Here is a 23777-nt window from a genome sequence, read left to right as displayed (position 1 = left end):
AAGGGCAGTGCTACAAACTGGAAATGTCGGTCATTGATGGCGAAACGTAGAAACCTCTGATGCGGAGGAAAAATGGGGACGTGTAGGTATGCATCCTGGACGTCGATAAAGGCCAAATATTCCCCTTGCTCCATGGCTGATATAACTGAACGGAGAGATTCCATTCGGAAATGCTTGATCCTGATGAATTTGTTGAGGAGCTTTAGGTCCAGAACCGGCCTTACTGTCCCGTCCTTTTTGGGGACCGCGAACAGATTGGAATAAAAACCCTGAGCCTTCTCGTGCTCTGGTACGGGAATAATGACACCGTTGTGCTGGAGTGACTCGACGGCTCCTAGCAACGCCTTTGCCCGGGCCTCCACTTTGGGAAGCTGGGAAAGAAAGAATCGTTTTGGGGGATACCTGACAAACTCTATCTTGTACCCCGAGGACACCAATTCCATCACCCATGAGTCGTGTGCTACCATGACCCAGACGTGGCGAAACCGGAGCAGGCGGCCGCCTACTCTGCTGATGTCGGCTAAAAAGTGCTCTGAGTAATTTAGCTGAGGCTCTCTGGGACCTGGTTCCCCTCGACCTGGGCTGGCGAGCATGCATCCTGCCCAACGGGTTGGCTCTGTATGAGACCTGCTGCTCCCTATCCTGGTTGGAGCGAGATGGAGCGGCGGAACTGGCCGCTGCCGTCCACCCGGGGTTGCGAAATGCCCGAAACCGTGCCTGAGGCTGGCGAAACGGCGGTTTGACCCTCTGCTGCGGGAGGAAACTGCTTTTTCCCCCTGTAGCATCGAAGATGAGCTGGTCTAACTTTTCCCCGAATAGGCAGCCACCTTGATAAGGCAGGGAAGTCAAGGACTTCTTGGAAGTTGATTCGGCCCGCCACATCCTTAACCATAGGGCCTTCCTAATGGAAATTGCGTTTGCGGCCGCAAGTGCCGCACAATTGGCCGCATCCAAGGAAGCATTAAGTAATCACCAGCCATAGCGATCTGACTCGCGATCTCTGATACCTCCGTAGGCAGGTCCCGATCCTGCAGGGCCTTGTTCAATGAATCTGACCATGACATCATGGCCTTGGCTACGCATTTTGCCGCGAACGAGGGACAGAGTGCTGATCCTGATGCTTCATATACCGAGCGAGCCAAGCTCTCTATGAGCCGATCAGTAGGGTCCTTAATGGGAGAACCACTAGGTATGGACAACAGGGTTTTAGAGGCCAAGTGTGACACTGGTGGATCCACCACTGGGGATTCCGCCCAATTCTTACAGAGCTCCGGGGCAAACGGATATCTTGCTTCGCGCGTCTTCTGGCCCGAAAAACGCCTATCCGGCCGTTACCTGTGACGCTGCACTATGTCCTCGAATTCTGGGTGAGTGCAAAATACTCTATGCAGTCGCTTAGCCCGCTTAAAGGATACCTTATGACCTGAGGCCAGGGTAACGTCATCCTCAATCCCCAAAGTCTGATTGACAGCTTCGATGAGGCTGTCAACTGTCTCCCGACACACTGGAGTATCTAGGTCCAGGGGTTCGTCTGCGTCATAATCTGAACTCTGCCCACTCTCAACTGTTGGTGAAGGAGAGCGAGACGCCAAACTCACGGATGCCGAGGCACCGGATGGGCCGGGAGACGCTGTATGGGTTCTTTTCCTTTGCGCCTGCCTGGAGTGAGAGCGGCCCCTGCAGGCCGGAGGCTCTTGTGAGGTGGATGACCCCTCCCAGACAGGCGAGCCACTATCTTTGCCTCTAACTGGGGCGTGAAGGTACTTGATCGCCTTTGTGAGCGATGCCATAGACTGTGATAGTGATAGGGCCCATTCCGGAGGATCAGGACCACTTGGCTCGGCCGCAGGGGAGGGCTCCTGGGCGCGTTCGGAGTCGCAGGCTTCACATAATTTGTTGCTCTGCGCCCGCGGAAACATGGCCCGACAGGAGATGCATGCAGCATATAGGAACATGTGTGTCTTCCCCTTCCCAGCCATACTGTCTGCCAGGCTCTAATACTGTCCTGCTGAAGGGTGAGGGAGGAGGGTACTCCCTGATTATACGTAGTGTGGCCTCTAGGGTCGGGGTCGCACTTACCCCGGTTCTGTGTCCCCCACGTGTTCTTGACACGTGCTGCTCTTCTCTGCGCTGCGCGTTCTTTGGCTGTGGGTAGGCCGACGCATCCTTTCCCGGTTGCGGCCTACCCTGGAGTGAAGCCGGGGCTCAATTTACTCGGCGCCCGCCCAGGTCCCGGAGGGCGGGCCGCCGGAAATAACGTTGCGACGGGAGGGCGGGACTTCCGCCTGCGGCCTAACACCGGCCGAAGCCGCGGGCTGGATTTCTTTAGCGTCCGCCCGCCAAGGGGTGGCGGCGGGCGGGTAGGCCGCCGTATCCGAAGGCGCAGCCAGCGTCGGACCCGGCGTCACGCCCACCGCCGGGGGGAGAGCCTGCCCTTCAGTGCTGCACATCCTGCACTTTGCACCTCGCATGACGCTAAGGGCTCCAGCCCTCTGGACGCTGCCGCAGGGCCCTCCCAGGCCATCGCATGCATGACGACCTCGCCGATCAGGTAGAGGGAAGGGGGGTGATATCCAGGACGGTGCAGGCACCCTAGCTCCGTCCTCCTTCCAGGGATGAGGAGAGGGACTGTCCGCCGCCTTGCAGCACCGCCATCTAGCGTTGGTGGAGCAGTGGGGGCCGCACGGACTAGTCTTGTGCCTCTGTACAACCCATGGTTTCAATACCTAGGGGTGGACAGGGCTAAGTCCGGCATCATGTCCCACGTTGCGGGAGAGGATACGCAGAGGGAGGGACACTCGCAAGCGCTCGCCCGTTGATGGTTTGGGGAAATCGGACCCTTTCAAAAGGGTCCGTCGCCCCTGTCTCATCTTCATAGAAAAAAAGAGTTAAAAAGAAAAGAAAAAAGTCTGGAGCAAACCAGAGGTGTGTGCCTCCACAAAAAACTGGTTTCCGCCCCCAATCGGGCGAGGGTGTATGCGGCGGAGGAGTAGCTAACCTTTTTTTGTTCACTTAGTGTCAGCCTCCAGGTGGCAGTAGCATACACCCACAGTACCTGTGTCCCCCAATGAGACGAAGGAGAAATAAAGGGAACACTAAAATATCACATCCTAGGTATCACTGAATGAAATATTCCATTTACAAATCTTTATTCATTACATAGTGGCATGCATTGAGAACAATAAAACATAGAAATGATCAATGTAAATCAAAATTAATATCCCAAGGAGGTTTGGATTAGGAAGGATACTGAAAATCAAAGTGGAAAATCAAAATACAGGCTGATCCAATTTCAGTAGAAATGCTTAAAGACAAGGAAATGATGGTAAGTAGTGTGTGTGGCATCCACGTGCCTGTATGACCTCCCTACGACACCTGGGCATGCTCCTGATGAGGCGACGGATGGTCTCCTGAAGGATCTCCTCCCAGACCTGGATGAAAGCATCCGCCAACTCCTGGACAGTCTATGGTGCAACGTGACATTGGTGGATGGAGCGAGACTTGATGTCCCAGATGTGCTCAATCGGATTCAGGTATGGGGAACGGGAGGGCCAGTCCATTGCTTCAATGCCTTCATCTTGCAGGAACTGCTGACACACTCCAGCCGCATGAGGTCTGGCATTGTCCTACATTAGGAGGAACCCCGGGCCAACCGCAACAGCATATGGTCTCACAAGGGGTCTGAGGATCTCATCTTGGTACCTAAAGGCAGTCAGGCTACTTCTGGCGAGCACATGAAGGGCTGTGCGGCCCTCCAAAGAAATGCCACCCCACACCCTTACTGACCCACTGCCAAACCGATCATGCTGAAGGATGTTACAGGCAGCAGATCGCAGGTTATTACACTTGGGGTTATTTCGTTTGGAGAATCGAAGGCTTAGGGGTGATCTTATTACAATGTATAAATATATGCGGGGACAGTACAAAGACCTTTCTAATGATCTTTTTTACTCTTACACCTGTGACGGGGACAAGGGGGCATCCTCTACGTCTGGAGGAAAGAAGGTTTAAGCATACTCACAGACGCGGATTCTTTACTGTAAGAGCAGTGAGACTATGGAACTCTCTGCCATATGATGTTGTAATGAGTGATTCCCTACTAAAATTTAAGAAGGGACTGGATGCCTTTCTTGAAAAGTATAATATTACAAGGTATATACACTAGTTTCCTTAATATTGCGTTGATCCAGGGAGCTAGTCTGATTGCCGTATATGGAGTCGGGAAGGAATTTTTTTTCCCAATGTGAAGCTTACTGTTCGCCACATGGGTTTTTTTTGCCTTCCTCTGGATTAACATGTTAGGGCAGGTTAGGACAGGATATGGGTTGAACGAGATGGACTTAAAGTCTCCCTTCAACCTTAATAACTATGTTACTATGCTCTCCATGGCGTCTCGAGACTCTGTCACGTCTGTCACATGTGCTCAGTGTGAACCTGCTTTCATCTGTGAAGAGCACAGGGCGCCAGTGGCGAATTTGCCATTCCTGGTGTTCTGTGGCAAATGACAAGCGTCCTGCACAGTGTTGGGCTGTGAGCACAACCCCATCTGTGGACGTCGGGCACTCAGACCATCCTCATGGAGTCGGTTTCTAACCGTTTGTGCAGACACATGCACATTTGTGGCCTGCTGGAGGTCATTTTGCAGGGCTCTGGCAGTGCTCCTCCTGTTTCTCTTTGCACAAAGGCGGAGGTAGCGGTCCTGCTGCTGGGTTGTTGCCCTCCTCCACATCTCCTGGTAGCGCCTACAGCCTCTGGACACTACGTTGACAGACACAGCAAACCTTCTTGCCACAGCTTGCATTTATGTGCCATCCTGGATGAGCTGTACTACCTGAGCGATTTGTGTGGGATGTAAAGTCCATCTCATGCTACCACGAGTGTGAAAGCACAACCAACATTCAAAAGTGACCAAAACCAGGGCTGTGGAGTCGGTAAGCCAGACCTGCGACTCCGACTCCTCAATTTCCCTTACACCGACTCCGACATATATTGCTTATACTTAAGTGAAAAATTTATTGTAGTAGAATGTGAACATTAGACATTTAATCATTTTTATGATACAATAATCAAGATATTTAGATAGAACATAATATTTATTGGAATACAACTTTAGAACACAAAAAACTAATAAATTGTAAATATGTAATACACTATGTAATATCGATTACATTATATATATATATATATATATATTTTGTGTATATATATATATATATATATATATATATATATATAAAAAAACACACTATGTAATAAACTAAGTGACAAAAAACAGTTTTCAACAAAACAAACTAAATAACATTTGTGCAGTCTATGAATTTGTTCTAAGAAATAGAATTGCCTCCCTCAGATCCTTCATAGAGGACCTCAAATCTGACCTAATAATTTTAAGGCTAGAGAACAACCTCTCTACACTAACTTGGGTTGGAGGCAAAGCCGTAACCACATGGGCAACATCTCTAACAATTTCCGGGTATAAAGGAATTGCCTCATGCACAGTCAGTTTTGATGAATGGTTGAATTTTTCTATTTCTTTGAGAGCAAGTGAAACATTTTGCTGAAATATGGTCAATCTGCTTGCTATAGGAGATGAAGTGAAATCTTTTTCCTTGAGGCAATGCTTTGCCTGCTCCATGTCATCCAAATACTTGTCAAAGTCAAACTCCTCATCTGATGAGGATGAAGATATGGCAGCAGTAGCACTGTCAGGACCCAAGTCGTCTTGCACCTGGCAGTCCTCCTGTAGGTCACTCTTCCTAACTGCTACCTCAGTCAGAGCTTCTTTTCCTTTAGTAAGCTGTTGATCATCAAGCAGTATATGATGACTTGGGTCCACATAAACAGCTGCCAGAAAAATGTTATTTTCCAATAGCTGTGTCTCTCTCCGTTTCATTGAAGCAGAAATGCCATCTGCGATTAAACCTCCTCTTTGGGACAGGGAAAATAGCAAGTTCTTCCACTCCCTTTTGAAAATGCCAGGAGTTAAATCCTCAGCTTGTAATTTTTTAGTCACGGTAAAGGGCCCGTCACACACCGATCTCGCTAGTGAGATCGCTGATTTTGTGACACATCAGCGATCTCGCCAGCGAGATCGCTGTGTGTGATGGGGATCAGCGACCGCCGCTCCCTGCCGGTTATTGCTATCGTCCTCGAACGTCCCGGGCCGTTTTTCGATCGCTGGTCTCCCGCTGGCCAGCGAGCATCACTGCGTGTGGCAGTGAGAGACCAGCAACCAGCGACGCTGGTTTCTAAGGTAAATATCGGGTATCCAGGAGCCGCGGCTCCTGGATACCCGATGTTTACCTTGGAAACTTTCGTACACGCTGGTTTCCAAGGTAAACAGCGGGTATCCAGGAGTCGCGTGGCTCTTAGATACCCGATGTTTACCTTGCAAACCAGCATGTACGCCAGTTTCCAAGGTAAACAGCGGGTATCCAGGAGTCGTGGCTCCTGGATACCCGACATTTATATTAGAAACCAGCGTCGCTGGGGCTGTCTAACGATGTCCCAGCGATCCCATCATGTCGGATCGTTGGTGGGGTCGCTGGGACATCGTTATGTGTGACGGGGGCTTAAATGGGTGATTAAGCAATTCCTTCAATTCAGCCACCTGTGTCCATTGACCTTCATTTAGGGTTACCTGAGGGTTCGCCATATCTATAAGAAATGGTTTAGTTGATCGACAATTGCCCCGTTCCCAGCACGTCTCTTCAAGATGGAATCAATTTTAGGGGTTCTGGCAGCAATAACCAATTTCCTCACTTTTCCAATCAGATTTCCAGCATGTCCCTCTTGCAGACTATCTCATATTGCCAGCTGCAGCGTGTGCACAACACAGCGCATGTGATGAATATGAAAGTGTTTTGAAGCAGCTTCAACAAGATCATCTATTTCTACAGTATAATTTTGCTGGTCTTCTGTTGTAATATCTGTTTGTTCCTCAGTTACATGAACAGCACTGTGGCCTTCCATCTCAAACATACTGAACCCTAAATGTTCCTCTAGCTGTTGTTCATTACTCTCATTCATCAGTGTAATTGTACTTATCATGTTTGAAGCATTGTCCGTTACAATAGCAAGAACCTGTTCTTTTTAGAGTTCGTAATCTTGCAGGACTTTTTCCACTAAGGCCTGGAGAAACTGGCTGCTGTGATGAGCAGCAGTATCTTTTACTGCCAGTGTCTTGGTACCAATTTCTTTGTTGTCACAAACATATCGAACATTGATGACAAAATAGTTCACTCTGTGACGTGTGCAGGCATCCATTTTAAGAAACATGAAGCGTCTTTTGAGAGTCTTTTTAAGATCTTCCTTTTACAGAGAGCACATAATAATCAGCTACAATATTAGCATTAGTTACCTTCCTGTGACAGAGATGAGCTGTCTCTGGTGAAGACAGCAGAAGACAGGACAGAGGAGGAGAGATTGCCCCCTGCAGTCTGGAGCTGATGCAGGACGGGAGCACTGCAGCATACGAGTTTTGATAGGTGCGTGTCCCTGCTTCTGGGGGGAGGTGGGCACCTGCCCCTCGCTGGCTACAGCCATGATTCACACACACAGCGTTTCTGCAGTAAAATGCAGTGACTCTGGGTTTCAAGATATGACATTCAGACACATCGTTTTGTGAGGATCCGTTTTTGGGCTCAAAAACGGATCCTCACAAAGAATGAGCATGTCAGTTTGTGCGGCGTTTTTCTAATCTGCTTTTGCTATTGAAAACATTATCTATGAGCTCAAAAACCTTTCAGGTGATGCGGTTTTTTAAAAAGCTGATCGGCTTTTGCAGCTGAAAAACGTATCCTCAAAAAATGCAGCAAAAACGCTGTGTGTGAATGTAGCCTTAGATCAGGAACAGAACAGCCATTTATAGGACATTTCATAACTTTCCCAAATTCCTATGAAAAAATATTCAGCACATTCTGCATTGAATTACTGTACCCAATTTATTATATATTTTAGGAGTCGGAGTCGGTCCATTTTATACCGACTCCAACTCCACAGCCCTGACTAAAACATCAGCCAGAAAGCATTGGTACTGAGATGTGGTCTGTGGTCCCCACCTGCAGAACCACTCCTTTATTGAGGGTGTCTTGATAATTGCCAATCATTTCCATCTGCTGTCTATTGCATTTGCACAACATCATGTGAAATTGATTGTCAATCAGTGTTGCTTCCTGATTTACTTGGCGTTATATTGTGTTGTTTAAGTGTTGCCTTTATTTTTTTGAGCAGTGTACATTGTAAGGGTACCGTCACAATTGGTGATGCACCAGCGATCCCGACAACGATGCGACCTGGTAGAGATCGCTGGTGCGTCGCTACGAGGTCACTGGTGAGATGTCAAACAGTCAGATCTCAACAGCGACGCAAACGATACAGAACGATACGACGGTCGTTGAGACCCTGTCTCTCAGACCTGTAGTATTGAGGTTGTTCGTCGTTGTCCCTGTCAAACACAGCAATGCATGCTGGCAAGCGGGACGCCAGCGGGACACCAGCGATCAAAAAATGGCCCAATACATTCGAGCATGATCAGCGACATCGCAGTAGGGGCCCGAACGCCGCTATGTGTCACACGTAGCGAGATCGCAGGCGAGATCACTGTTGCGTCACAAAATCGGTGACACAACAGCGATCTCGCTATGTGAGACGGTGGCTTAAAACACTTTTTTTTTTTTTTTTTTATAGTGTATTGACTTTATTTGTGATAAATTACTGTAAACAAAACCTTGGCTAAAACCACAAGAACACTTTTTATTCACTTATCTAATGGGTGACTCATATACCAGATATAGAGTCAGATGGGTGGAGCAACTAAAAAGGGGAGGGGTATTAGTGGGTGGCGTCTTGATATTTCTGGTCAATAACAGAGAAAATACGACCCCACGGTCCATCATACAGATATGACTACATGAGCCAATTGTTTGTCAGAATCGCTGGACTACAGCGGACCTACTGGGTTAGTAACGGTGGGTGTCTGATAGACACCTCTCCACTACTAACACCAGGGCTTGATGTCAGATATGTTTTTAGACAATTCACATCTGACATCAACCCCAAAAACCATTACCCAGATTGCCAACTCACCAAGGCAATGGGGAAGAGCCAAGGCGGAGCACCAGAATTGGACCATCTCATGTGATGTGCCTCTTCTGGTGTGGCGGAGGGTTGGTATTTGTAAGATGGGAAGAGCCCAATAGTCAGGGACCTCCCCAGCCTGATCATATCAGCTCACAAAAATGTATGAAGGAGGAAGGCACCTCTGTTTAAAAATTTCTTCAAGGCTTTATTTCACATTCAAAAAAAATAAAATCTGCACCTGTTAGCAGGAAACACTGACGCGTTTCTGGCACTAGTGTATCCTTAGTCATAGATTACCTGAATTCGGCACATGTAGTGTTTGTTTTTCACACGTACCGGAAACAGGGAAGTGTGATGGAGGCCTAACCTGGTTTTTATGAACTTTCCTGTGCTTATTTATGTACACAGACGACATCAATGTTGAGCTGAACTTTGATGTCATAAATGGTGAGAGGTGTTCAGAAAAAGTCAGATAAAAAGAGAACATCCAACTTAAGCCCTCGTCACACACAGCGATCTCTCTAGCGAGATCGCTGCTGAGTCACAAGTTTTGTGATGCAACAGCGATTTCACAAGCGAGGTCGCTGTGTGTGACACCTATCAGCGACCAGCCCCCCTGCCAGGTATCGCTGATCGTTGTGGAAAGGGGTGGATATTTTTTTGATCATTGGTCTCCCGCTGGCCAGCACGCATCGCTGCGTATGGCAGGCGGGAGACCAGCGATCAGGAGCTTGTAACCAAGGTAAACAGCGGATTTCTAAGCACCGCACGGTGTACACAGTACAGACCAAAAGTTTGGACACACCTTCTCAATCAAAACGTTTTCTTTATTTTCATGACTGTGAAAATTGTAGATTCACGCTGAAGGCATCAAAATTATGAATTAACACACGTGGAATTATATAATTAACAAAAAAGTGTGAAACTACTGAAAATACTGTATGTCTTATATTCTAGGTTCTTCAAAGTAGCCACCTTTTGCTTTGATTACTGCCTTGCACACTCTTGGCATTCTCTTGATGAGCTTCAAGAGGTAGTCACCGGAAATAGTTTTCACCTCACAGGTGTGCCCTGTCAGGTTTAATAAGTGGGATTTCTTGCCTTATAAATGGGGTTGGGACCATCAGTTGTGTTGTGCAGAAGTCTGGTGGATACACAGGTGATAGTCCTACTGAATAGACTGTTAGAATTTGTATTATGGCAAGAAAAAAGCAACTAAGTAAAGAAAAACGAGTGGCCATCATTACTTTAAGAAATGAAGGTCAGTCAGTCCGAAAAATTGGGAAAACTTTGACAGTGTCCCCAAGTGCATTGGCAAAAACCATCAAGTGCTACAAACAAACTGGCTCACATGAGGACCGCCCCAGGAAAGGAAGACCAAGAGTCACCTCTGCTGTGGAGGATAAGTTCATCAGTCACCAGCCTCAGAAATCACAGGTTAACAGCAGCTCAGAATAGAGACCAGGTCAATGCCACACAGAGTTCTAGCAGCAGACACATCTCTACAACTGTTAAGAAGAGACTTTGTGCAGCAGGCCTTCATGGTAAAATAGCTGCTAGGAAACCACTGCTAAGGACAGGCAACAAGCAGAAGAGACTTGTTTGGGCTAAAGAACACAAGGAATGGACATTAGACCAGTGGAAATCTGTGCTTTGGTCTGATGAGTCCAAATTTGAGATCTTTGGTTCCAACCACCGTGTCTTTGTGCGACGCAGAAAAGGTGAACGGATGGGCTCTACATGCCTGGTTCCCACCGTGAAGCATGGAGGAGGAGGTGTGATGGTGTGGGGGTGCTTTGCTGGTGACACTGTTGGGGATTTATTCAAAATTTGAAGGCATACTGAACCAGCATGGCTACCACAGCTTCTTGCAGCGGCATGCTATTCCAATCGGTTTGTGTTTAGTTGGACCATCATTTATTTTTCAACAGGACAATGACCCCAAACACACCTCCAGGCTGTGTAAGGGCTATTTGACCAAGAAGGAGAGTGATGGGGTGCTACGCCAGATGACCTGGCCTCCACAGTCACCAGACCTGAACCCAATCGAGATGGTTTCATAGAATCATAGAGTTGGAAGGGACCTCCTGGGCCATCTGGACAACCCCCTGCTCAAAGCAGAATTCGCTAAATCATCCCAGTCAGATGTCTGTCCAGCCTCTGTTTGAAGACTTCCATTGAAGGAGAACTCACCACTTCTCGTGGCAGCTTGTTCCACTCATTGATCACTCTAACTGTCAAAAAGTTTTTTCTAATATCTAATCTGTGTCTCCTCCCATTCAGTTTCATCCCATTGCTTCTAGTTTTTCCTTGTGCAAATGGGGGTGAGCTGGGCCGCAGAGTGAAGGCAAAAGGGCCAACAAGTGCTAAGCATCTCTGGGAACTCCTTCAAGACTGTTGGAAGACCATTTCCAGTGACTACCTCTTGAAGCTCATCAAGAGAATGCCAAGAGTGTGGAAAGCAGTAATCAAAGCAAAAGGTGGCAACTTTGAAGAACCTAGAATACAAGACATATTTTCAGTTGTTTCACACTTTTTTGTTAATTATATAATTCCACGTGTTAATTCATAATTTTGATGCCTTCAGAGTGAATCTACAATTTTCATAGTCATGAAAATAAAGAAAACTCTTTGAATGAGGTATGTCCAAACTTTGGTCTGTACCGTATGTATGTAATCGATATTATACAGTGTATTACATATTTACAATTTATTACAGTTTTTTGTGTTCTAAAGTTGTATTCCAATAAATAGATATTATGTTCTATCTAAATATCTTGATTATTGGATCATAGAAATGATTAAATGTCTGATGTTCACATTGTACTACAATAAATTTTTCACTTAAATATAAGCAATATATGTGGGAGTCGGAGTCGTGGAGTCGGTGTAAGGGAAACTGAGGAGTCAGAGTCGCAGGTTTGGTTTACCGACTCCACAGCCCTGGTTTGGAGGACTATGGGGAGTGCATTATACTGTATGGAGGCCTATGGGGAGTTCTTTACACTATATGGAAGCCTATGGGGAGTGTATTGTACTATATAGAGGTCTAAGGGAAGTGCATTACACTATGTGGAGGCCTATGGGTAGTGCATTATACTATACGGAGGCCTATGGGGTGTGCATTTTACTATATGGAGGCCTATGGGGAGTGTATGATACTACATAGAGTTCTAAGGGGAGTGCATTATACTATATCGAGGACTATGAGGAGTGCATTATACTATATGGAGGATTATGGGGAGTGCATTATACTATATGAAGGACTATGGGGAGTGCATTATACAATATGGAGGATTATGGGGTGCATAATACTATATGGATGGCAATGTTGGGGCCATTATAATATTTGGAATGCTATGTGGAAGCCTTTATACCTTATGGAAGGCGCGTTTCGGGCCCATTGTACTGTATGCAAGCAATTATACAGTATGAAGGTTTGTGTGGGGTCCATCATACTGTGTGCAAGGCTAGTGGGGGCAATTATGTTTGGAGGGCTAGCGGGGGCAATTATACAGTTTGGTGAGGAATGGGGCCATTATGCTGCATGGAGGGCTGAATGGGGGAGGTCACAGGTGGGTGATTATATTGTGTTGCGCTAACCATACTTTGCTGGGGGAGTTGAGGTGGAGTACAGTAAGGGTCATCATACTGTTCGAGTGAAGGTACTGTACACACCGTATATATACACACACCATGCAGTACAACCTATAATGTGTACATATATTTATCCTACAACACAAGAACATGATTAGTCTTTGAGGGGGAAGTAGGGCATAATCTGCATTGCCAGGACTGGTGATCTTGTGCTTTGCGATACTTCTATGTTACATGTCTGGAGATCCTGCAGTTGCTGTGTGACACTGGTGGGGATGGGAAGAGTGGAAATCCAGGGATGTGCTCTCTGCTGGCTTCCAGTCTGCACAGACAGTGCCTGCATTAACTCTTTTACAGCCAAAGCACAGCTCAGACAGCTAATGCAGGGAGATCAGAAAATAGGCAATTGCTAAAACTCCATAAGGCTATGTGCACACGCTGCAGATTCACCTGCATTTTTTTCCGCGCGGAATCGCAGGTAAAACCGCAGGTAAAGTGACCTGTGGTTTTCCTGCGGTTTCACACCTCTACTATGTTAAAGGTGTGAAACCGCTGCGGAAACCGCCCAAACAATTGACATGCTGCGGTTTGTAAACCGCAGCAAAACCGCGCGGGGAAAAACGCACCGTCAGCACAGCATTTTTGAAAACCCATAGGGTTTCATTGTACTGTACTTGGTCTGCGGAACTGCTGCGTTTCCGCAGGGCCAAAACCGCTGCGGAAACGCAGAAGAATCCGCACCGTGTGCACATAGGCTAATACTTCTGCTGTCGGCTCAGGCTGATAGGAGGTAGGATACAACAATAATCCTGCAGTTCTTCCAGAATAAACTCTGCTTTGGTCCCTGCTGCCTCAGTTGCTTACTGCTAAAATATGTTAGCAATAACTTTCTTTTATAAAGAAAAAAAAAGAAGGATCATTTTAAAAAAAAATGTAATTTAATGAAAAAGTTCCAGTAAGTAAAACAAGTTTTAAAAGTACAAATTATATCTTTACAAACACATTCTGAGATTTGTTTGTCGTTAAGGGGTTGTTCAGTCTCAGAACAAAAGTCTGCAGTCAATCAGACTGGCGAATTGTGACAATGTGATGCCCACACCGTCCTATTGCCTTGTATTACCTGTGCGGGTGGATGGGTTATGTTACCGGATGTATGATCTATATACAGTGGGGAAAATAAGTATTTGATACACTGCTGATTTTGCACATTTTCCCACCTACAAAGAATGGAGAGGTCTGTAATTTTTATTGTAGGTACACTTCAACTGTAAGAGACAGAGTCTAAAAATAAAAAAAACAGAAGATCACATTGTATGCTTTTTACATAATTAAATTGCATTTTATTGCATGAAATAGGTATCTGATCACCTACCAACCAGCAAGAATTCTGTTTACGTACCCATGATCAGGAATTCCTGCGGTTTTGATGCTGCGTATTTATGCAGCATTTAAACCACAGTGGCCATATGTAACAGCATAGAGGATGGGATTTCTAGAAACTCCATGTCCAATACACGTGACTATATGCCTGCAGATCACATTTTTCAGGACCGCAGCATGAAATTTCTCTTGTGGAGACACGAGGTCTACAAAATAGAAATTTCATCAATAGAATGTATTGAATGCGGTAGATCTGTAAAATTCGGTGAACACATGCAGATCTACCTGTGTTCAATAGAACGCAGCGTTTTGGACGCAGCAAAAAATAAGCTGTGTCCAAAGCGCTGCTACTTCCTGATCGTGGGAACGTAGTCCTACAGACCAGTTAGGTTTTCTTTAAGAAGCCCTCCTACTTAGCACTTATCTGGATTAATTGGACCTGTCCACACACTCAATCACACTCCAACCTCTCCATTATTGCCAAGACCAAAGAGCTGTCTAAGGACACCAAGGACAAAACTGGGCTGGGATGGGCTGCAGGACAATAGGCAGACAGCTCAGTTGGAAGGCAACAGCTGTTGGCACAATTATTAGAAAATGGACGAAACACAAGATGACTGTCAGTCTTCCTCGGTCTGGGGCTCCATGCAAGATCTCGCTTTGTGGGGAAAGGATGATTCTGAGAAAGGTCAGGAATCCGCCCAGAACTACATGAGACGACCTGGTCAACGACCTGAAGAGAGCTGGGAGCACAGTCTCAAACATTACCGTTAGTAACACACCATGCAGTCATGGATTATAATCCTGCAGGGCACGCAAGGTCCTCCTGTTCACACCAGCACATGTCCAGGCCCGTTTGAAGCTCACCAAAGACATTCTAGGTAATCCAGAGGAGGCATGGGGGAAGGCCATGTGGTCAGATGAGACCAAAATAGAACTTTTTAGCATGAACTCAATGTTTTTGGAGGAAGAAGGATGATTTCAAGCCCAAGAACACCGTCCCAACTGTGAAGCATGGTGAGGGAAACATCATAATTTGGGTGTGCTTTTCTGCAAAGGGGACAGGACGGCTGCATCGTTTTTGAAACGAGGACAGATGGGGTCATTTACTGCGAGATTTTGGCCAACAACCTCCTTCCCTCATAAGAGCATTGTGGCCGGGTCTGCCAGCATGACAATGAGCCGAAACACAAAGAACTAAGGAGTGGCAACTAAGCATTTCAAGGTCCTGGAGTGGACTAGCCAGTCACCAGACGTGAACCCAGTAGAAAAGCTTTGAAGGGAGCTGAAACTCAATGTTGCCCAGATACAGCTCCAAAACTTAGAAGATCTGTAAGGGGAAGTGTACCAAAACCTTGCTGCAGTGTCTGCAAACTTGATCAAGAACTACAGGAAACATCTGACCTCTGTAATTGCAAACAAAGGTTTCTGTACCAAATAACAAGCTGTTTTTCTACTGTATCAAATACTTATTTCATGTAATAAAATGCAAAAAAAATCACAATGTGATTTTCTGATTTTTTTTTTTTCTTTAAAGATTCTGTGTCTCACAGTTGAAGTGTACCTAAGATAAAAATTACGGACCTCTCCATTCCTTGTAGGTGGGAAAACTTGCAAAATCAGCCATGTATCAAATACTTATTCTCCCCACTGTACTTGCAGTCACATGCCAACTACTATAACCCAACATTTCTCAATAGAATAGAAATGAGAGAGGCGCATGAGTCTAGTTGGCATGTGACCATCCACCCGCACAGGGAAAACAGGAGAATATATTTGGCAGTCTGCAGACTTTTCTGAGACAGGACAACCCATTAAAAGTTACAAACATATTTGTGATACACAGTAAAAAATTCTGACAAGGCAAAAAATAAAAACAACTTTACATTGCTCCAGGGAAGTGGGTACATCACCGTATAAAACATGATCAATTATTTCATTAAAGGAGAACTCCAGGCCAAGAAAAATTAAAGTGCAAGTCGTACAAACGGTGATAAGAAAATGTGCAAAAGAAAAAAAAAAAAAAAGTGATACCACGTCACTCAGTGTAAATCAAGTTTACATATACTTATAGATTTATGGGACTTGTGGTTCTGTAAAATAATGATACGTGCCCTGGAGCGCCAATACAACCTTCCGTTCAATGCTCTGGGCGTCTTTGTAGTTCCATTGGAACTGCAGCTATATTATAATAATAATAAATATTTTTTTCTTAATGACGTGACTACACCAAAAATAAGAAACATAAGAAGGCAAGATAAAAAAAAAAAAAAAAAAAGGAAAGAACATCAGCACATACATTTTATAATTGAGTGGAGTTTTCCTTTAATGCAATGTTACAGCTAGCTTTACATATAAGTCTCATAATTGGAAAGACATTGTAAAAAAAAAAAATGTAAAAAAACACAGTAGCAATTATAAAAAAAAAACAAAATATATATTAAAAACTCCACAAATCATATTTAACACTGTTTTATGAATAGTCCTCTTAGGTTTGTGTAATCCGGTAACATCAGTTTCTAACCACCAGGTGTCGCTGCTACGCTATAAACAGCAAAAGCAGCCACGACTGAAGGTATAAAGCCTATAATAAAAACGGATTCAGCAGGACACTGATTGAAATTCCATGATTTTATGCAATAATAAAACATTTCATTACAAAAAAAACCTAAAAGGCAAAGGACATTAAAAGGTGCTATGCATCTTAGTATAATAAAAAAAACAGAAGAGCAAGAGTTACACAGGCTTAGGGAAACTTGCTTTTACCCTGCCGAGGACTGCACTCTTGTCCTTGTCTATAAATAAACTTGAATGGGGCAGAGCTGCAATACCAAGCACGGCCTATGGGCAAGTGTGGCGCTATTTTCTGGGCCAGATCCTTACTAAATCTCACCAGTTATGCCGCCTCAATTTACTGAAATACATAACAATAAATCTGAAGGTTAAAAGTCCCCAAATTTCTTTGAGACAAGCCACTAGCCTGGATTCCATGTGTAGAATTGTAAAAGATAAAGTGATAACAGGGATCCCATGACATAAGTATGGTTCGGGTCAGTGAGGGCTTTAAAGCCTATGCCCACCTTCAAAACCAAATCTTTCTTATTTTCCAATGCATTAAAGCACAAGGTCACGGAACTCTGCAAGTGTTCTTGATTAGAACTCTACAGTTGTGTCACTAACAAACCCTGCGTGCTCTGTTCCTACAATCATGTTCCATTCTTTTTTGTAATAGGGAGAAAAAAAAAAAAAAAAAAGAGCATGACTGCAGACTCTGACCACAGGGTTTGTATGTAGTCTGTTACCATGGAGATGCATATCACTGCATAAGAGATGAGGACACTAAAATAGTAGGACATTTTAATCAAAGGCCTGTTGCAAAGTTGCTCTTTTATTTTGGAGTTTGACTACAATGGTACACATACACTGTGTGCAGAATTATTAGGCAAATGAGTATTTTGATCACATCATCCTTTTTATATATGTTGTCCTACTGCAATCTGTATAGGCTTGATAGCCAACTGCCAATTATGTAAATCAGGTGATTTGCATCTCTGTAATGAGGAGGGGTGTGGTCTAATGACATCAAAACCCTATATAAGGTGTGCTTAATTATTAGGCAACTTCCTTTCCTTTGGCAAAATGGGTCAGAAGAGAGATTTGACGGACTCTGAAAAGTCAAAAATTGTGAGATGTCTTGCAGAGGGATGCAGCAGTCTTGAAATTGCCAAACTTTTGAAGTGTGATCACCGAACAATCAAGCGTTTCATGACAAATAGCCAACAGGGTCACAAGAAGCGTGTTGATAAAAAAAGGCGCAAAATAACTGCCCATGAATTGAGGAAAATCAAGCATGAAGCTGCCAAGATGCCATTTGCTACCAGTTTTGCCATATTTCAGAGCTGCAACGTTACTGGAGTATCAAAAAGCTCAAGGTGTGCCATACTCAGGGACATGGCCAAGGTAAGGAAGGCTGAAAAACCATCACCTTTCAACAAGAAACATAAGATAAAACGTCATGACTGGGCCAAGAAATATCTTAAGACTGATTTTTCTAAGGTTTTATGGACTGATGAAATGAGAGCGACTCTTGATTGGCCAGATGGATGGGCCCGAGGCTGCATCAGTAAAGGGCAGAGAGCTCCACTCTGACTCAGACGCCAGCAAGGTGGAGGTGGGGTACTGGTATGGGCTGGTATCATCAAAGATGAACTTGTGGGACTTTTTCGGGTTGAGGATGGAGAGAAGCTCAACTCCCAGACCTACTGGCAGTTTCTGGAAGACACCTTCTTCAAGCAGCGGTACAGGAAGAAGTCGGTATCGAGCAAGAAAAACATGATTTTCATGCAGGACAATGCTCCATCACATGCATCCAAATACTCCACAGTGTGGCTGGCCAGTAAAGGTCTAAAAGAAGAAAAAATAATGACATGTCCCCCTTGTTCACCTGATCTGAACCCCATAGAGAACCTGTGGTCCCTCATAAAATGTGAGATCTACAGGGAGTGAAAACAGTACACCTCTCCGAACATTGTCTGGGAGGCTGTGGTGGCTGCTGCACACAATATTGATCATAAACAGATCAAGCAACTGACAGAATCTATGGATAGAAGGCTTTTGAGTGTCATCGTAAAGAAAGGTGGCTATATTGGTCACTGATTTTTTTTTGTTTTGTTTTTGAATGTCAGAAATGTTTATTTCTAAATTTTGTGTTGCTCTCTATTGGTTTACCTGGTGAAAATAAACAAGTGAGATGGGTATATATTTGTTTTTTATTAAGCTGCCTAATAATTCTGCACAGTAATAGTTGCCTGCACAAGCAGATATCCTCCTAAGATAGCCAAATCTAAAAAAAAAAACCACTCCAACTTCCAAAAATATTAAGCTTTGATATTTATGAGTCTTTTGGGTTGATTGAGAACATAGTTGTTCAATAATAAAAAGAATCCTCTCAAATACAATTTGCCTAATAATTCTGCACACGGTGTAGGGTTTCCCAACAAAAATTATCTGATAACTGGGGGAGGTCTCAATAAAGCTCAGGGTCCCTTTCCATCTGCCACCATGACCCAAGCACAGTCAAAATTGCAAAACAGTCAATTCAATTGGCGGTGTGCCAGGCCAGGAGTGGTGCCATCTTGCTAAAACACCAAAAGTGACACTTTTTTTTCCACAAGCATCAGATGCGTCACTGTGGACAGACCCTCATGAAACAAAATGATCTAATAAACGTACAAACAGCTATTATGATGGGAATTCCACCTTGAAACAAAGCAACCACGGCCTTCTCATCACTTGAATGTCAGAAGATAAGCCCCCGAGTCGGAGATGGATATAGGACACGGTGTAATAGCCCTTCACCGAATGAGCAGCCCATGGGGTGGACCCCATCCAAATCATACTAGAGATGAATATATCAGCAGCTACATGGCATAAGAGAAATTCACAGACGATGGAACCAAAGCCCCTGGCATCAACCATGCGATTCTGTGCCGGCGACATGCATGAACGTGAATCTTTTATTCTGGGTGTAATCCATGCAGATCAAACGCACAACGTTACTCATTCACCATCCAATCACAAGCGGTGCAGGGAAGCTGAAGGGTTAATAGCTGACTTTGTGCGGTCTCCTTCCATAGCCTGTGGGTTTGGGAAGAACAACAACTTCAAACCATTTATCCCGTTGTAACTACTATAATTAACACATTTTCATAAAACTGCAGCGGAGAACATATCCGGGCACAATGGACTGTTCTTTACAATTCACTGACCTGAGGGTGAAGAGTTTTCTTGAGATCTTGCTTCCTCCGCATCTCCCCTGGAACTATCGGCCTGAGGAGGACTGTCCTCGCTGCTACTTCCCGGAGGAGACAGCAACTCCATCTCCTCTCCCCAGTCTGTTACTGGAAGGTATCCTTCTGGGGAAAACGGGCTGGTGGGTTTGGACTCCACGGCTTGGTCATCAGAGTTCGCTTCGGGTGGAGGCATTGTCAGTTTAGGGGTCTCTGCTCGTTTCAGTAGCCTTTGTTCTTCTGGGGTAGCTGGAAGGGCAGTGATTTGAGCAGTTTTAGGACCTTCCTCCGCTTCTAAAGAATCTTCTTCCTCCTCCTCTTCAACATCTTCTTCATCATCACCACTAGCATCAGTCCATTCTTCATCATCTTCTCCATCTTCCACATTTTCATTTTTGTCTTTGTTTCTCTTCTTATGTGTCACAGGTACTGATGGCTCTGACTTCGGTGTCTGTGGCTTCTGTGCCTTCCTAATCTCCTGTCAGAGAGGCATCAGAACAAGATGAAATATATATATATTAGCTGAAGAGCCCGGCGCTGCCCGGGCATAGTAACTAACTGTGGTTAGTTATAACAAATTATAATTATCCTCCATCCCATAGTCCCGTTTCCATATACCCATCATACATATCCACCATCCCATAGGCCCGTGCCCATATACCCATCATACATATCCTCCATCCCATAGTCCCATGCCCATATACCCATCATACATATTCTCCATCCCATAGTCCCATGCCCATATACCCATCATACATATTCGCCATCCCATAGTCGAGTGCCCATATAGCCAACACACATCCTTCATCTCATACTCCCATGCCCATATACCCATCATACATATCCTCCATCCCATAGTCCTGTGCCCATATACCCATCATACATATCCGCCATCTCATAGTCCCATGCCCATATACCCTTCATACATATCCTCCATCCCATAGTCCCGTGCCCATATACCCGTCATACATATTCTCCATCCCATAGTCCCGTGCCCATATACCCGTCATATATATTCTCCATCCCATAGTCCCGTGCCCATATACCCGTCATACATATCCTCCATCCCATAGTCCCGTGCCCATATACCCATCATACATATCCACCATTCCATAGGCCCGTGCTCATATACCCGTCATACATATCCTCCATCCCACAATCCAGTGCCCATATACCCGTCATACATATCCTCCATCCCATAGTCCCGTGCCCATATACCCGTCATACATATCCACCATTCCATAGGCCCGTGCCCATATACCCGTCATACATATCCTCCATCTCACAATCCAGTGCTCATATACCCATCACACATCCTCCATCCCATAGTCAACCATTATGACATCATAATGAGCGGCGGGGCTTGATGACATCAGCGTCGCCATGGCAACCATTGTGACATCATAATGGTTGACTATGGGATGGAGGATGTGTGATGGGTTTATGGGCACTGGACACATCCTCCATCCCATAGGCCCATGCCCATATACCCACCACACATCCTCCATCCCATAGGCCCATGCCCATATACCCACCACACATCCTCCATCCCATAGTCCAGTGCCCATATACCCATCACACATCCTCCATCCCATAGTCCAGTGCCCATATACCCATCACACATCCGCCATCCCATAGTCCCATGCCCAAATACCCATCATACATCACAATGAGGGGCGGGGCTTGACGCGCGCACACTTTTTCCTCAGTATGTAGACAGGGGCAAAATTGTTTGGTGAATTGGAATGCGCGGGGTTAAAATTTCGCCTCACAACATAGCCTAGGACGCTCTCGGGGTCCAGACGTGTGACTGTGCCAAATTTTGTGGCTGTAGCTGCGACGGTGCAGATGCCTATGCCGGACATACATACATACACACTTTGCGCTCTATATATTAGATAGATAGATCTATCTATGTATTTACGTGCCGAATTACCTTGCTTGTGTAAAACTCAGAGGGTAAACGGACAGAGTGTACATACCCTTCATTACCAGAACCATGCTTTACACTGCAGGATATTCCAGTGTCGTGAAACAAACACTAAGGCATGAAAACTTACCGCTTTCTCCACACACGTCTCCTTCTCTTTCTCCTCTGATGGCAGAAGTTTGTCCTCTCTGTTTCCAATATCATCTTCCTCCTCCTCCTCCTCCTCTTCCCACCGGCTGTCATGCATGCTGGAAGAGAACATGAAAAACATTAATTTTGGTACATTAGTTTTATATCCTCAGTACAATATATGTATACACATACACACGTGAACCGTGAATTTACCCCACCATCCCCCGTATACAGTCAAACACCAGCAGATATAGACTGTCGTAACACAATATCAAACCAAGTAAAGGTGCTATACCCCAAACACCACATCACCCATCTACAAGTGTATGATTGTTGGGGGATTGACCACTGTGACCCCCCCACTGATCACAAGAATGGGGTTCCCAAGTTCCCCACATTGTGTAAGACAACAGCGGTCACACACATGTAGTACCGCGTTATTCTCAGAGAGCACTTTGTGACCCCTATTCTTGGGATCGATGTGAGTCCTAGTGGTCCAGCCTCCATTGATCATACATTTAGCACCTATCCTTTGGTTAAGAGTGGTTTAAGGTCAACCTTTTAGATTTACTAAAGTCCCACCTGTACGGTTTATTCCCAGACCTTCCTTTATTCTGGTTCCTCCTTTGTGTCGGTCTCTTAAGACTCACTGAAAAGAATTCAGCCATGGTGGGTGGTTTGGGGGCGCCTCGTTTTCCTTGGTCTGTAATAGAAAAAATTATTGAAAAACTAAACTGAACAAGTCGTCAAAACCACCGGTCACACCATCATCCACCAGAGCAGCTACTGCTGTCATCACCATCATCCACCATAGCAGCTACTGCTGTCATCACCATCATCCACAATAGCAGCTACTGCTGTCATCACCATCATCCACAATAGCAGCTACTGCTGTCATCACCATCATCCACAATAGCAGCTACTGCTGTCATCACCATCATCCACCAGAGCAGCTACTGCTGTCATCACCATCATCCACAATAGCAGCTACTGCTGTCATCACCATCATCCACAATAGCAGCTACTGCTGTCATCACCATCATCCACCAGAGCAGCTACTGCTGTCATCACCATCATCCACCACAGCAGCTACTGCTGTCATCACCATCATCCACCACAGCAGCTACTGCTGTCATCACCATCATCCACCACAGCAGCTACTGCTGTCATCACCATCATCCACCACAGCAGCTACTGCTGTCATGACCATCATCCACCATAGCAGCTACTGCTGTCATGACCATCATCCACAATAGCAGCTACTGCTGTCATCACCATCATCCACCAGAGCAGCTACTGCTGTCATCACCATCATCCACCACAGCAGCTACTGCTGTCATCACCATCATCCACCAGAGCAGCTACTGCTGTCATCACCATCATCCACCACAGCAGCTACTGCTGTCATCACCATCATCCACCACAGCAGCTACTGCTGTCATGACCATCATCCACCATAGCAGCTACTGCTGTCATGACCATCATCCACAATAGCAGCTACTGCTGTCATGACCATCATCCACCATAGCAGCTACTGCTGTCATCACCATCATCCACCATAGCAGCTACTGCTGTCATCACCATCATCCACATAGCAGCTACTGCTGTCATCACCATCATCCACCATAGCAGCTACTGACGTCATCATCACCCATCATAGCAGCTATTGCCGTCATCGTCCATCATCTCCACCATTGTGGCTACTGCTGTCATCACCATCACCCACCATAGCAGCTACTGCTGTCATCACCATCATCCACCATAGCAGCTACTGCTGTCATGACCATCATCCACCATAGCAGCTACTGCTGTCATGACCATCATCCACCATAGCAGCTACTGCTGTCATGACCATCATCCACCATAGC

General features: G+C 45.4%; 1 protein-coding gene across 1 annotated transcript in view; it reads right to left on the bottom strand.

The window, feature by feature from the left end:
• Window positions 1–23777, bottom strand: part of CCDC9 (coiled-coil domain containing 9) — a 50391-nt gene that overhangs the window by 15599 nt on the left and 11015 nt on the right. Inside the window, exons 8-10 of the mRNA XM_073549339.1 lie at window positions 22492–22612; window positions 21908–22025; window positions 19827–20325 (exon numbers count right to left, since the gene is read on the bottom strand). Of these exons, the coding sequence (XP_073405440.1) occupies window positions 19827–20325; window positions 21908–22025; window positions 22492–22612 (738 nt within the window). The remainder of the gene's footprint in view (window positions 1–19826; window positions 20326–21907; window positions 22026–22491; window positions 22613–23777) is intronic.

The sequence above is a fragment of the Dendrobates tinctorius genome, unplaced genomic scaffold, assembly GCF_039654945.1.
Source record: "Dendrobates tinctorius isolate UK_male_01 unplaced genomic scaffold, ASM3965494v1 ptg000158l, whole genome shotgun sequence".
Classification (NCBI taxonomy): Eukaryota; Metazoa; Chordata; class Amphibia; order Anura; family Dendrobatidae; genus Dendrobates; species Dendrobates tinctorius.
Note: the sequence above shows the minus strand (reverse complement) of the source record. Positions and strands in the feature narration are given on the sequence as shown.